Source organism: Molothrus ater, chromosome 3, assembly GCF_012460135.2.
Source record: "Molothrus ater isolate BHLD 08-10-18 breed brown headed cowbird chromosome 3, BPBGC_Mater_1.1, whole genome shotgun sequence".
Classification (NCBI taxonomy): domain Eukaryota; kingdom Metazoa; phylum Chordata; class Aves; order Passeriformes; family Icteridae; genus Molothrus; species Molothrus ater.
The window spans coordinates 98,329,047-98,346,260 of NC_050480.2; the positions used below are offsets into that span (position 1 = coordinate 98,329,047).

Sequence of the window (17,214 nt, forward strand, 5' to 3'; positions counted from 1 at the left end):
TTTGGAGCACTCTGTTTCTTCAACTTTCCCCTACTTTTGAGCCAGATGTTGGCAAAAATGGCACTTTGTGGTGACTGAAGTATACTGATGTGATACTGGTTGCACACTTAAGATCTGAATTTGAATGAGCTGTTATGTTAAGGGAGGAGATAGCTTTGTTTTATGGAAACCGGTAGTTGATCTTCTGCATTTTCTTACTTTATTTAAAAAGTTACGAGCTGCAACACCAGGTTTGTAATTCAAAAGCAAGATGTTATTTCTGTTGTTCAGTACTTGGACTGTTCCTTTGGAATATCACAGTTAATTCCCACAGCTCTCCTGTTACCTGAGATCTAACAGCAAACTGAAAGCTTTGGACAAGCTTTTAGGGGGGGCAAGTTCCTGTCAGTACTTTGGTTTAAGAGGAATGTGTTCATGACCTTTCTCTAGTCATTGAACAATTGAGCTAAACATCAACCCAGATACATTGACCAAAGGCTGATACTCAAATGTCTGTCACTAGCTGGATTAGTTATTTGGTTTACTTTGCACAAACAACCTAAGGCTGTTGCTTTCCATTAGTTTTCCTGTACTGTTCAGCACCTGTCATGTTGATGATGATTTGATTGGCACATTTCCTAGTAAGCTCTCTAGGAGAGAAACAAAAGAAAGGTATAAAGAGAATAAATGGCAGCAGTCAGGAAGCAAAGACAAAAAAAAGACTTATCACCTATTATTAATTAGGTCTCCAACTGACTTTGGTTTGTTGTCATAAAATTATTGATGGATAAGACCAGTACCAAATCTTATTCTTTCCATAAAATCCTTCATCTTTCCTTAGAAAAATCTTTCCTTATTCATATCAACAGCTTTTAAAACACTTCGACTGTAACATTTGTTTTTATTAATGATAGTTCTTAAATACCTTTTATGGTTTTCTATGTCCAGATTTCTTGTAGCATCTCATAAAATAACATTTTGAATTTACTAAAAGCATAAATTCACAGAGATTTGGATTTATTATTAAGTATTTTTCCTTTTTTTTCCTCCAAAAATAATCCATACATAATGTTTAACATTGTCTATACTCAAATGGAATATCTGTGTCAATACTAGTAAAAGCCATGTTGCATGTTTGCATGCCTCAGCATGTTATGGGTGAATCTCCACACAGAAAACCAACCCCAACAAGATTTACGCTGGACTTTGAGAACTGTCTATCTTGTTTGAGCAGTGATGGAAATAATTGATTAAATTTTAAATGTATAGGCCAGAATTTATTTGCATGTTAAATGTAACATGAAATCTAAAATAATTTTAAGAGAGGGCAGTTACTAGCATTAGCTGTGGTTAAATTTGGAGAGAACAAAAGTTTCACGAAAATATACATTTACAAAAAGTGTCATTTTAAACTTATCAGTATCCAATACAGCAATAATTATGGTTTTTTTAACAAAGCACCATTCTATAAAATGGTTGTGCATAGAGACCGGCAGTGCAAATAATAAGTGTTCCCATTTAAGATAATTTTCTTTGTGGTTACAAATTACAGTGAAGTTCATTTAGAGTTATAAATACACAGCATGTCTAGATGCCAGCCATATTTTAAGCCAGAAGTTGCACTGAATGAAAATGCAAGATTCTCTTTTCTAATGGTGTGCTATTCAAATATGATGAAAATCTTACTTTTTTGCATAAACTTATTAAATGTTTTTAATATAAAATAATTATTATAATGTAAAGCAAAAACTCATTACAACTTACCTAATTTTACCTGTACCAGCTGTTTTAAATATGCTTTCTTGGTCATTTAACTTATTCATTATTTAAAATCTTAGAGAGATGAGCAAATTAAAAATGTTCCTTGTTTCTCCTGTAAGCCTTGCTTGAAATTTGAATTAAAGAAAACCTGGTTTATCCTTTATATCAGATGTTATCTTATTTACAGTAACTTAGGTTACAAAAGATATAAGTGGTTTGGAAGAACAAATAAATATACTGGTCAGCATCTTTATGATATAACTGTATAGGAAAAGATATGTAAATAAAAATTGAGAATTTAGAAGTCTTTAAAAATACCTAGCATTACCTAATGCTACCTCAACTTCTGCCGATAGCTAGTACTTAATATTAAGTTATTTACCCTACTATTTCACAATGTTAAGTGCTTAATACAAAACACCACATAGGCTTTGTAACTTACATAGCTAGAGTAAAATAAAGTCTTATTTTTTAATAAAGTAATAGATAAAAATACATCAGTTAGTGATTCTAATAATAAGATTCAGTAAAAAATTTTGGTGATTTTTAAATAGTAGTCTTATCAGAACCTATCACTTGTATTACTGTTTAGAAATTATATTTTTAATTGTAATTTTTCATTGCTTCTGAATCCATGCTTCACACTTTTTCCCACCTTATTCTTTTGTATCACCTATTATAGTCGTTCTTCCAATTAACATCAGTATTAATAACCATATAGCAAACCTCATGACACTCAGCCCCAGAGGTGTTTCTTTGCTGTGAGTTAAACAATCTGATTATTACAGCGCTATTAACTAATATTAGAGCAAGCCATGTATGTCTTTTAGAGCAGCAACAACAGAGCTAATTGCAGATTTTCTTTGTGTCAGAAGTCAAATTTCCTTAATTTGTGGAGCAGCACGGTTAATACATTCACTCTTCCCACAACCTGTGAAGAAAAGGTAAATAATTCATTATCAGAAAAGTAGTGTATTTGCTGGGACTTCACTTGGCATAGGTCTGGTTTTAGCTCAGACTTCTACAGTAAAAATAAAAGTAAGTGTTAAACCAAATGAAGATGAACAGATACCTTGGTTTTCTTTTTGTTCTATTTTGTTTTTAAACAAGCTTGCTTATTTAGGAAATAAATGCAAATAGACTTGCACAATGAAAACAATGCCATAATGACAAATAGCAATCTAATTTTGTCAGTTAATATGTATGATTACATAAATAGTTAAATCAATAATAACTTAAAAGTAAAGCCCTTTACTACTACAACTCAGAAAAGACCCTTAAATTAAAAAAGGCTGCATAAATATGGTAAGGATCTCAATATGGTTTAGAGCAATTGCAAATATGATTTCACAGATGCTTACATTTTTATGTTCACATTTATTTCACAAGGTTAAATGAACTGCTGTTAGCACAAACAAAATGAAGTGTCATGAAGGTTTTCTGTAGGAAAAAAAGCCCTGATTCCGACAGACAAGAGTTTTGTGATGACTTTTCCATAGAGGCTGGAGTACATCTCCAATTTTGTGTCAATGATAAGTAGTCATACAATAGGTTTATCTTGTTTGGCCTTAATGGATAAAGGGTTGCATCCCAAGAAATGGTCTGGCAGAATAATTTGGAACACAGAACAAATGGATGTTTCTATGTTTCCTTTTGTGTGTTTCTGTCTCCAGATGAGGTATTTTTTGTTCTTTCTGTGAATTAAAACTTTAAAATCCTCCCAAAAATTCTCCAACTCCATGGGTATCTTTAAAAATTAAATTAATTCAGTATTATTCTCTAGACATGGAAAACATATCTGGAGTATATTCTGTATGATAAAAATATCTATCAACCTAGATATACACAGGACAGGCTTGACTTGTTCATAATTTAGATCTTTGTTGTGTGTAATGAACATTTTTCATTGCAGTTTCTGTTTACCAGATGTTCAGCTGTCATTTCCTAGTGAAGTAACATTGACTAGGGCTTAAGAAAATGATTATTTCTTCATTTACAGTTTTGGGAAGGGGAAATATGCAATTGCTCTTAAATGGCGCTTTCTTACAGCACACATGTAACTTGCATTAAGACATGCTCACATGCATATGTGGTTCTAGATATGTGTGCAAGGGATCAGAAATTTTTTTACCCTAGCTGGTAAAATCCACTCTTCTTTAGCAAACTGTGGTACATATTGTACAAGCAAGAGCTATGTACAAGGAATAACTATAGTGTTATTGTTGCATGTATTGTGTTCTTTAGAGGACAAACAAAAGGCAACTTGCAGGAACTTAAAGGTGCCATTTATTTTAATCTGTCTCCAATGGATAGTAATACATAGTTACAGTAAATAAAGGGGAACAACATATAAAGAGGTATCAAATCCTATTCCTTCAGTCTCTTGCTTGATCGCCCATATGCTTTCTATTATGCAGCTTCTTGTCGTTTTATGTTGTTGGTGTGAGCTGTGCCCTGACTGCCATCCCAGCTCTCTCAGCCTTTTCTCATCTGAGAGACTGTGTAACCTCTTAGAAATGTTACTGGCTGGACTCTTTGCAGTAGCTCCGTATCTCTCTTGTGCTGCGCAGGCACAACTGACACGGCACTTAAGGTGGGGCCTCACCAGGACTGAGTAGAGGGAAGGATCACCTCTCTCAACCTGCTGACAGCATTCCTCCCAATGCAGCCCAGGATGCTCTTGTTCTTTTTGGCCACCAGGGCATATTGCTGACTCTTGTCCAACTGGGTGTCCACCAGATCTCTCAGATCCTTCTCTGTAAAGACTTGTATCTGTAAAAAACCTTTTTATCTGCTTACATATTTTTTATTGTAACACTACACTTTCAACTACTGAAAAACTACTGAGAGATGAAATATTGTGTAAGAATTTTTAGTTTTTTCTGCACATATGCATGATATACATAAATGTGAGTGAGGTTTTGTGCTTGATGTGACAATCCTCATGTAATGAGAAATCTGCAAAGAACAGAATTTCAGCATCTGATTGACAGATAATTTTAGTGTGACTAGAAAAAATACTGCTGCTTTCTAAACAAAACTGTTGGCAAGCCTCCTTTCACTTCTCATTTTGTAATCCATTTCTTGAAGAGTTTTTTGGAAACAAGTTGTTATCTCACATTCCTAGTGAAAACCTAACCTGACAATAGAACAATTTTTAAGTGTTTGATGGTTACTCATGGGTATGGATTAGTAGTGCCCATTTTTTTCCCATTTGACACAGATAAATATGCAGAGAACTGAGATATTTGGGTATGGCTATTATCACAGATCACAGAATATTCTGAGTTGAAAGGGGCATACAACGATCATCAAATCCAACTCCAAAGCTAATATCCCATATGGGAATAGAACCTTGGTGTTATTAGCACCAAGGTTCTATTCCCTTATGGGAATCCATGTTGTAAACAACTGAGCTAATCTCGGGGTCAATATGTAATAGGAAACACCAGCCTGTGGACTAGTAATGTAATTTGTCTCAAATGTATGGTTTTTTCTTTCTTTAGCACAAGTCTCCTTTAGTCTCCTATCATAAAGTTATTAATATTGGAAAAACTCTAAGATCACCAAGTCCAACTGTCAATGTAGCACCGCCATGTTCACCACCAAACCATGTCCCCAAGTGCCACATCCACATGTTTTTTGAACACTTACAAGATGGTAACTCAACCACTTCCCAAAGCACTCTGTTCCAAAGCTTGACTATTCTTTCAGTGAATAAATTTTTCCTAGTATACAACCTAAACCTCCCCTGGTGCAACTTCAGGCCATTTCTTCTTGTTTTGTCACTTCTTACCAGGGAGAAGAGACTGATCCCCATCTTGCTACAACCTCCTTTCAGATGGTAGTAGAGATGCATGAGGTCTCCCCTTAGCCTCCTTTCCTGCAGACCAAACAACCCCTGCTCCTTCATCCAGTCCCTCTAGGACTCATTTTCCAGACCCTTCACCAGCTTTGTTGTCCCTCTCTGGAATCAGTCTAGCACCTCAATATTCTTCATGTAGTGAGGGACCCAGAACTGGATACAGCACTCCAGGTGTGGCCTCACCACTGCTGAGTACAGAGTGACAATCCCTGTCCTGGTCCTGCTGGCCACACTATTGCTGATACAGGCCAGGATGCCACCAGCCTTCTTGGCCACCTGGGCACACTGGTAATGTTCAGTTGCTGTCAACCACCCCCCACAGGTCCTTTTCCATAGGGCAGCTTTCCAGTCACTCTTACCCCAGCCCATGGCACTGCCTGGGCCCAAGGGCAGGAACCAACACTTGGCCTTGTTGAACCTCACACAACTGGTCTTGGCCCATTGATCCAACCTGTCCAGATCCCTCTGAAAAGCCTTCCTTATCCTTCAGCAGACCAACATTCCCACAAAACTTGGTTTTATCTGCCCATGTTCCATGCCCTATCTTAACATACAAAGATACTCTTTCATTGTATTTCCTGACTTTTAGAGTTTTTCTCAGTGAATTTAGAACATCCATGTCACGGAAATCATGGGTGTGTCCCAAACAAACATAGCAGCAATGTTCATCAACGTCAGCACAAAACAAGCAGAATGCAGCTTGAGAAAATATAAATCACAAATATACTACGTACAAGTTGGTTGGTGCAAAAATTGATTTGACCAGATATGATAGAATATACATATAAATAACTTCATTTGAAGTACTGGTATCAGTGGAGCTGTTCCACACTCCAGGACAATCATACTGAGTGTAACTTTAAATTGTTATTTTCTTTCTTTTTTTGTTATCTTTGCTCCAATAAAATATTTCAGGCTTTTAATTGGTCAGGAGAGTGTGTAAGAGTATCATTACAGAAAGATCTGAGTCAACTGTTCAATCTGGACTCCTTTCAGAGTTCTGACCCTTAATTTATTATATTTTTTAAAGTATATTATTAAATAAATCCCCTTTGCTTTTTGTATGAAGATCATAGTCCATATATCTTTGAAACGTAATTGTCTCTGTTTCCAAATTTCAATAATAAAAAATCTAGTTATTTGCAGTCTCTAAACACCTGTAGATGCCACAATGCTCATATATTACACATTTCACCCTCATGCTGTGGCAATTTATTTATGTACTCAGGTTTTAAAAAACTCCAAAAGTTGTTTTGCTGTCTGTTAATGTCTTCCAACAACTAGTAATAATACTTTCGTAATTGCATTAAAATACAAAGAGTAACAGATTGTTTATTTTACTAAATGTATTACAGAGATACCAGTGTGATTGCTTGCCTGGATGGGAAGGAAGATTTTGTGAAAAAGAATCAAATGAATGCAATTCAGAGCCTTGTAGAAACAATGGCACCTGCATGGACCTTTTCAACAGCTATCGGTAAGTGTTGCACTTCCTCACTATATGATTGTGTTCCAGGAAGGACAGGCTTCTGTATCCAGCCATTATTTTGTTTCCCAGATTGGGAAGGAAAAGTTATTACACAAATGGGCAAAGGACTTGTGTCATGGACATAGTGCTTCACTGTTCTTTCATGCGAAGCCAGCAGATATACTAAATGGTATATGTAAAATTAAAAATAAAAAAAGGAAAAGAAAAAAGTATTACTTAAAAAATATTTATTAACTAAGTTTGGAAATTAATTTTGTCAAAGAAAATATAGTTTCTCTTTCTGTCATATTTGCCGTATAAACAAAAGAGATGATTTAAAGAGTAAAAGCAGTGGTAGTGGGCAGTTGGATGAGGAGGTTGTATCATTGCTGCCACCTTGTGGCTTAAAATACCAACAAAAGAGTAATTTAACTAAAATTTATATCCCCTCAGACAAAGAATGAGATGTGATGCTAACCCTATTTTTTAATTTAAACCCTAATCTTTATTTCATGCATGCATTTATGGTTCAAAAATTATTTTATTTCAGTAGCATGAGGATTAAGATCCCATAAACAATCCAGTAATCAGTTTCTGCTCCATGAAGCCAGGGTTTGTCTATATTATGATGTCAATACTACAAGAGTCCTGTAAATTCTTAATGGACACTGATGAGGCTGCATATACAGCTGAGTGTAATAACTGTCCGTGGTACACAGTCTAGCTGTTGTACAGGGATTATATTCCTGGTAATACAGACAATAATCAGAAAGGAAACTAACCACAGCTGACAATGGAGAAATGATTTCCCAAATAGCTAATTATAACTAAGTCAAATAACATTGTGTGTATATATATATATATATATATATATATATATATATATTTAAGTATTTTTTGTTCAGAACTTAACCAAAATTATTTGTGATATCTTAGAGCGATATTTTTATGTGGTATAAAATTTCTTAGTTTGGTAAAATATTTTTATTCTAATAACAGAAAGTATAGCAATGTTAAGAAAACCTGTTAAAATCTCTTTAATTGCTATTTTTCCACTTTTTAAAGCCTGATGGAATGTAAAAAAAAATGTGAAATATTTTAACTGTTGTGGTTCTTATTTTTCTGATATTTTTAGTTCTTTGTAGTCTACCACCTTCAAGAACAATTCTAGGTGAATGGATCTTTTGCAGCCATGAATCCTTACCTGTCCTTTCATTTTCCCAATTTTTCCAGCCAGAAAGCATTATATGTATCGCGGAAGGTAACAGGGCTTCTTCTGATTTTACTCCTAGCTGGGTCAACTACTTAGGCACAAATCCAAGGACTTCCTATTTTTTATTGAGAATAAATATGCTCAAGAAGTACTTTTCTGGATTTTGCAAATACAGAACTGTTACAGAAAATATTGACAAGAAAATTGGTTTGAAGTGTAAGCACCAGGCATATTTTTTCTCAGAGCTATTTGTCCTAGTTGACATAACAGAACAGGAAAATTACACATACCATTGAATCATCATATAAAAGGGGCAGGTTACACCAAACAAAACGACATCCTCAAAGATACCTGGAGCTGAAAATGACTCTGAGACTTGGCAATACCAAGGACAATCAGTATAGCTCAATGTTTTATTTTTATACTATAAAGCAATTTCATTTCAATCATTAGAGCTGTCCTTGTTTGTATTCAGACATGTTAAAAGATCATGATTACTCTTAATTTTAAAAGTGTGTTGTTTTTTTTGTTTTTTCTTTTTGCCTTTACTAATACTTTTCTCTTAAAAGCTACAACAACAAGGCAAAGTGTTTCTGTTATGGAAGGTAAGCATTGGCAGTAACTGGTACCTGAACCTGAGGAAATCCAGTCATGCCTTTAAACTTAAATGTAGTTTTTAAAATAGGATAACTGGATTATAGTTGCCTAACAGAAAAGATCATTGCAGTTCTTGATCTGTGCCCAGGCATTGTTTTGGACAGGCATTAGTCTGGATCAAAGTCAGGCCAGCAAGTGATCTGAGAATACATCAGTGATAGGCAATGAAGTTTTCTTTCCTCTGGCCATGTTTTGGCACTGTTTATTTTCCTGCTGTAAGTTGAGCTGCTGACAGCAATACTCAGAATATTCTGAATTTCTCTGAAATTTGCCACACCATGACTGGTACTGGATACCCCTTACAACTTAAATTAATGTAAGGGATAATAAATTTAGCTTCCTTTTATGCCTTGATAATCTTCATTAGTTTACTTTTCCGTAAATATTTGCAAGTCCAGCTGAGAACATCAGTTACTTAAAAACTAAGTAATTTATTGTGCAACAGCTTAAAAATATTTTTTGTATACAAAGAAAGTGAATATAATGAAAAACGACACATTTTCCTACCAAATTCAAATGTGTGATAAAAAAATAATTATTCAAAACATAATTACTAATTTAAAACTTCACTTTGGAGTTGATTTTCTTTATCTGGGGCTATTCATTGTTAAATCTTGAAATGAAAACCATCTGGCAAAACTGAAGTATCAACAAATCTGTCACACGAGTATCTTTCTTTATGGATTCCATCACAGAAAAGTAAATCACATCCCAATAGGAAAAAAAAAGGAAAATAAGGCCTTCTCAGATGCATATTTTCATTTTTAAAAAATCAGATAAGAAAGATTCTGAACCAGTAGTCAAGCTTGAATTGTTGGATGTGAATAGCTTTTAATATGTCCCCTTTCACTTGACTTAATTTATGTTCAGATGATAAAATGAGAAATATCTTTTTTTCCTTCTCAGTTTTCAGTTTGGCTCATGACACATGGCAAATAAATTAATTTAGAAAAAATTCATACATATATTTCATGCATATATTTCCAGAGCCATGTGATTTTAATTCTCATGATAACATGAAATCTCAAACTATGTCTCTGAACATTTATGGACAGATTCATCTAGTATCAGCTGAATTCCTTATTTCTCCTCTATTGTATTGATAATTCTGAGGTTTAGCCCTAATTAAACCCTAATTAAAGCCCCTGTGTCTCCTTTGCTGTTACCAACTTTTGAGTGAAAATCTTTTCAACTCTCTTGCTAAATAACAGGCAACATAATTTTATGAATGACCTGGAGTTTCTAATAATTTAGAATAGTTTGTAACTTGGCTATAATAATTACGATATTAGAACTTGGAGAATGAATCAAGTGTCTTTCCAAAGTACTCAGTTCTTTCTGTATATTCACATTAGAATCCACAAATTCATTTTGTCAATTCTTGTTGTTAAGTTTTTTATAAAGAATAAAATGGTGCCTTGCTGCTGTTTTTCTGTTTATGACATGCAAATATACTTCTCCAGACTAAACAGGAAATTAGACCTACCTAAGTATATTTTCTTATGTAATTTATCTATCTTTTGTGTTTTATGAAAGATTCAGTGTTTGCTTCAGTTGAGTACAGAAATGTTATCCTTGTCAGCACTTGAATCCATCCACTAAGACACCTTTTTATTATCTCAGTGTAAACTGAAGTCAATTCTTCATGCTATCTTATCCATTCTTGATATTTTATTTTTGCAATCAAGACCCCTTGCTATTTTGTTTGGTTTTTTGTTTGTTTGTTTTGATTTGGAAATAGACATTTTTCCTGCCTGTTCATTCTTATCCTTGATATTTTCCTTGTTGCATGTTTTCTTACATCCTGTTTGTGCAATAAGATGTAAGAAAACATGCAATAAGGAAAATACTACAGGCCTCCATTTACCCCTTCACAGTTATGGATATCATAAACCTGGCTGTATTATAAAATACTGAAAGCTCTCCTTCCCAATAAATTCTTCAAGGACAAAAGTTTGTAACTGCCAACGTCACCTTAAAATTTGAGGCTTAAGTTCCTTAAGCACTTCTGAGAAATTACTGCTAATGTGTGCAAAAACAATTGTCTGTATTTAAATTCTCTCCATTTAAACTCTTCTGTACTTTATCCTGTCCTGTAGGAGGCCATAGTTTTCCTATCTTCCTTTGGATTCCAGCTGAAAGAATAATTTGTGCTCATAGAAGAGGCTATTTTGCATGATTTCAGAACTCATCTCAAACTGTGCTAGTCTTCTTTAGCAATGCTTCTTCAATTAGTAACCATACCATGATCATCCTTCTTTGTCTTTACTTAGATAATGATTTATGCCAGCTGACAATTTGGATAACCATGCTGTCAACCAGAGTTAGACTTATCCTGCCTCCTTGTTGTTACTTTCTCAGTACATTTCCAAGTACAACATCTTGCCCTGTTGCTTCCCTCTTTACTACTTAACATTTTAAGCCACATCTTTTCAGAATAATAACATCATTTTCTGTTAGTGTAACCTGTGCTAAGCTCTCAAAAAAAAGACCAGTTTTAAGTCATTAGGATTTATTCAGTCTCATGCATACTTAAATTACAATACTGTTACAGAAAATTAGCATACTGTTTTGCTTCTTTTTCCACTTCTGGAAAGAATTTATTTTGGGTTGTGGAAGCAGGTGATTCCTAAGTTTGGGATGTGTAAATATCTGAAAGATCTATAAGTAAAAGCATGCCTATTTACACAGTGCATTTTAAAGATATGTTCATCTCTAAATGAATGAGTTCTAAACTATCATGGAATTCTAAAGGAAGTCATGATATGATTATAATTTTAATGCTGTGTTCAGTGTGCCTTCTGTTTTTACTCACATTCCTTTGAACTACTGCTATACACTTCCTAAATTTTTTTGCCCCCAAAAGCAAGAAGCAGCTTTTCCCATAGATGGGTATCACCTTGTTATTCAATGATCCCAGATGCCAAATGCTTAAGTATCTTATTGCAAGCAGCAGCTCTTATGTGTCATTTCTTCAGGGTTCTTTGGCCAACTCCTCCTCTCTTGCTATAGAGACATTTACCAAAACATTTGTCTGTTGCACTTCTGACTTATCTTTCATTCAGATTTGTAGGGCTTTTTCCATCATCCTAGTGCCAAGTTATGTACATATTTCTTACTCGAAATCATCTTTAAAAGATTTATATGGACAATCAGGAAATTTACTAATGAATTCACTAAAGAAATGTGTGAAAGCATAAACAAGTGTTTCCTCTACAGATAGCAAGTGTTTTATAGCTCTTCTCTGGTAATACTGCTAACAACTCGAAATGTGTAGTGTGCTTCTTGTTATACTGCAGTGAAATGAGCTTTAGGGTTTCTATTGCCTTTAGCAAAAAAAGAAAATATTGCTGTGCCACCTCATCATTATCTAACAGTCATTGACATTCTGCACTCCTTAGGGCATATTTTAGCCATAATTCAACAATCTTCTCAAAGAACAAGAACATTTTTGTTCAAAATCCCTATGAAACATTAAAATTTGAAACAAAACACAGTGAGTACCTGGAAAATATCTCTCCCCCTCCAAAATTAGCTTATCAACTTTTTCTTCCTGAACAGTAGCATTGTTCCACCTCGTATATTTAATCATTAGGTGATAGATTTTGAATAATTTTTAATGTATTTTGTTTACAAACACCCAGAGACACAAAATGATCATTCGATGAACTCACAGGTTAAATGGAGGTAGTTTAAACCAGCTTCTAAAATAAGGTACCTCAAGCAAAGCTTTGAGAGTATATGAAATGCAATATAAGTTACTCAAATTTATCATTGCTGTAGGGCAGTTAAACACTTCCATTGCAAATAATGTACTAATAATACATGAGCAGAGCTAAAAATAAAGCAGTTTGCACAGTAGTTTATGGGCTCTAGCTTGTGATGTGCTAAGCTTCCTGGGAACCCCTGGGGTCATCAGAGGACTACTGTGAAACTTTGAAGAGCTTCAGGGTGCCTGGTGCTCCCCAGAAGGGATAGCTACAGAAGGCTGTGACTGCTAACAAGCTGCAGCAGTGTCCCACAAGCTTTGTTGCCAACTTTCCTTGATTTATGGGGACTTGAAGCTCTTTGTTTCCAGCTGACTCCACATTAAGGACAGCCAAGCATGCTTTCAGCAAATGCTAGAAAAAGTGTATGTGACTGCCAAGTCCAGAGCACAGCCAACAGTGTAAAAGAGGCCAGAAATTCCACTGAGGACACTGTGTACTTAGGTAGTGAGGTGCTGCAGGGCACTGTCACTGACCATCCACAGGAGTAACTAGATCAGCCCAACAGAGACTTCAAACCAGTCTGAGCTCCTCAGGGAGGATGCAGTTCTGTAGGTCTGGAGCTGCAGAAATATCTGGAACCTCTTCTTGAGGCTGGGAATCAGAAGATAGTGTCCTTGCCTTGTCCAGCATACAAGGGAGGAAGCCCTTGTATGCTGGAGGACGATCTGTGTTGCCAAGTAAAGAAGCTTCAGGAGGCAGAGAGCGCTCTGTGAAGCTGAGATGTGGACAATATCATACTCTCCAAGACCCTACAATTCCAAGAACCTGAACTCCCTGACATAGTGAAGGAGAACCAGGAAGAGCCTTTGCATATGATTTTGGAAATGGAGGCTTCATTTACAATGAAGGCTAGGAGCTTGTAACCTTGACAGCAGGATGAGGGTTCCTGTCCTATCTGAGCTCTGCCACTACAGAGTAGGCTCAGTGACGTAGTACCAGAGCATGAACTAGAAGCTCTGTCCAGTGAAGCATCTCAATCGGCTTAACCTGAGTCACAAGGCAGCACCAGAAGGAAGGATGAGTGATGGCAAACGCTGGAGACTCTCAGCTGCAGGCTCCTGATAGGAGATATCCTGAGTCCTGAGGGTAATGGCTCAAGACCTTGTGAGGCCACTCTTGATTATCTCTAAAGAATCTTGGTGACAAGGTTTTTAAGGATCGGAAGGAAGGTTATGGAAATATGTCAGAGAATGGAATGGAAAAAGGAAGAAAAAAAGAAGGCTAGGAATGGAAAAAATTACTTACTTTCAAGAAAGGCAAGAAGGAGAATCTGGGCAACTGTGGACAAGTTAACCTTACCCCGGTCCCTGGAAAGATGATGGAGCAAATAACCCTTGAAATTGTTTCCATACACATGATGGAAAAGAAGGTGCTAAGGGCAATGTTTGCACAAAGGGGAAAGCTGTCCTGATGATAGCATTCAATGAGATGGCTGGCTTGACAGATAATGAGAGGACTGTTTCACTTGACCTTAGCAAGACTTCAGACGCTACCATAACACCCTCATAGACAAAACATGATGAATTTCTGGACGCAAAGACCATATTCAACATAATTCATCCTCTCATCACATTATGTAGCAATGACACTAAAACTGAAATTCAATGGCTTGTCTTTTGTAGCTACAGTTCTGGTCAACAACAAAAATGCTGCCACCACATAGTAATCCTGGATGAGATGTTGTGGGATGTGATGATGTGTGAGATAGTGAGAATTAAAAATAGAATGGATAGAAATAAGATAGGCAATGCACAAAAAGAATGTCTGAAAAAAGTTTTCAAGATAGATTTCACTACCTCATTATTTCTAATCCTAATATTATAATGCTTCTGTTGCACATGATTCATAATAGACTCATTCCTGCTTGTTCTTTTGCCCTTCATTTAACTGCTCCCATAAAGAACATGCACGTTTTTAATTTGGAAAACCTTAATAAAATAGGAAGTTTAAACAAGCAAATAAACAAAAAATGCTGCTGACACTTTAAAAGTGGCTCATTAGAAACAAATGGAAAAAACCATCTGTCTTTGTTAGCTACAGATTAGATATTTCATGCATCAGCAATGTCTAATACATGTACAAAGGAACAAAATTTTTCAAGGATTATGGGCATTGCTGCTGACATTATATCCTTTTGAACCATGGAGAATCAGTAATAAACAGTTCCACATAAAAGGACAGGGTGTAGATCCCATTCTCATTACTATACAAACTGTACTTTTTCCTTTGACTTGAGAGGTCATTAGTAAAATCTATGCTTCACTTCTTGGAAGATTTTTCATTGGTTTCATAGGCATTGTTCCTTTTTCCTATGTTCTTAAAGCAATTCTAAAGTGGTCAAGGGTCAAAATTTTTGTAAATTAAATGTGTCAGTTTTAATGTCAAGCCATTACATGTATTTATTTTGTCTTGAAATGACTTCACAGCCAAAAGAATACCAAGGTTTCATCTTCAATTATGAGGCATTTTCTTTTGAAGTAGAGAATTATTTTCAGTGCATAAAAGTCACAATATCTTAAAAAATATTAGAATGGGATGGGAACTAAAAAATTGGTTTTGGAAAAGAGCATTATTGTATATTTAGAAAAAAAAAATTGAAAAATTATGAGTTGGATAAAACAGTTGCATTTTAGAAATAATTGCTTGTATATGGCAATATAATATGAAACACACGTACACGTGTAAAAATTATAAATTAAATAGTTCTAGTATAAGTAAACTATACAAAACACAATTAGAAAATCAACTTTGGCTTCCCCACCACTAACTTCTATAGGTAATAAAATTTTAGTTAATTGTCTTTTTGCATTTGTCTGGGATTTACACTGTGTGTGCTCTGTTAGATCAATAGAAGCATTATAGGAGTTTATTTAGACTGCAATTACAGATTGTACACTGTTAGAGGTCCTCTATAAACCAGTGCTCACTCTTCAGCAATAGCAAGCAGACTAATTCGGGACCAGTAACCATCATATTTTCTTCTACTAAATGCCAGTTTGGATATATGAAAAAAATCTATCAGAGTTATAGAAGTGAGCCTTTATCTTTGAAGGTCACAGGTGGAGAAAAGGGACTATGAATACAAAAAATCACAGCTCTCTATGAGCATCCATAAGCATTGTTATATGTAGGTCTCTTGGACTTGTTCATTCCCTGTCAGGAAGGGACAGTCATAAAATTTTCATAGGTTTGCCCTATTGAAATAACTCAGTGAGACACCCGTAGGAGAAAGTTGGATTGTTTATATAACAGTAGATATCAAAGGTAGATAAAGATATAACTGACTGTTGGAGACAAACTGAAAATAATATTTGTTGTTTGCTTTTATAGTTTATATCAAAACAATAATCTTTATAAGGACAAAGCTATTTTTTAAAATGCTATTTGCCAGGACACGACAAGTCAAATTTGGGTTTTTTAACAGAATCTGGAGTAGAAAAATATTTACCTCATGTGTTACTGCAGTATTCGAGCAGTGCAGATATATTTGTTTGTTTGCTTGTCTGTTTTTTATAACTTTGAGAAGTACTGCCTTGCTTGAAGAGGCTTAATTTTTTTCTTTTTTTTTTTTTACTATTTATATGCTTCAAAATTGTAGCACTCCTTGAAAAAATTTTTCAAGCGTTTGCTACTATAAATATTCTTTGGCTAAACTAATCAAGATCTGTGTTCAGTGATTTTTGGTAAATTTAGTCTTGAAAGATGAAATGTTATTGCCTCTGGTATTTTTTGAGGTTACAATCCTCTTGCACTGTTAGGTGAATGGTAAAAGGTTATAATTTGGCATATTAATGAAGGGCAGTTTGTGCAAATCCTTTTTTCTTTTCTTTCTCTTATTCTAATAACAAATATGAAAACAGAGACATCTCTGCTTCTTAAGTATAAGTATTTATAAAGTATTTTCTAGACTGCCAGTATTAATTATGACACTCTCTAGCCTTTCCTAGTTTTATTTTCTACAGGCTCTTTTGAAAATCTGAGTTATAATGTTGAAGTAAGCATGACTGCTGCTGAGTGTTGAAAATGTTTCAATAGTTCTCTTCAAATATATAAGTATAGATACTATATGGTTAAGTGATGTCATGATGATCTAATATATTCTACCATAATAAATACTATATCTATCCTTGGTCATCAGTTTTTTATAGGCATCTAATTGGTTCTAGGCATAAAGTATTCAATGTCTTCTATGTTTTGAATAAATCAAAAGAAAAAAGGGAAAAAAAGAGAAATAATATATTAGTGCATTTGTTCAAATAAATATTTTCTTATACTCTTGCTTCTTTTCTTGGATCAGATAGTGCTTTGTGTCAGACTGAGCCATAGAAATATTTTCTTCTATGATTCTCTTCCTTGGAACTTGACCCTAAGTAAACATCATTTAACAATTCTGAGCAATTTTCTGTAGATTATTGGAAGAAGTTGCTCCCCCCTCCTCCCCCAAACTGATAGAGATGTCTTGCTTAAATGACTTGCAGAGTTAAAAAACTCCAATATGAAG

General features: G+C 34.8%; 1 protein-coding gene across 1 annotated transcript in view; it reads left to right on the forward strand.

Annotated features, from left to right (window-relative positions):
* EYS (eyes shut homolog) overlaps nucleotides 1–17,214 on the forward strand; it is a 797,164-nt gene that overhangs the window by 260,620 nt on the left and 519,330 nt on the right. Inside the window, exon 21 of the mRNA XM_054514337.1 lies at nucleotides 6,961–7,082. Within this exon, the coding sequence (XP_054370312.1) occupies nucleotides 6,961–7,082 (122 nt within the window). The remainder of the gene's footprint in view (nucleotides 1–6,960; nucleotides 7,083–17,214) is intronic.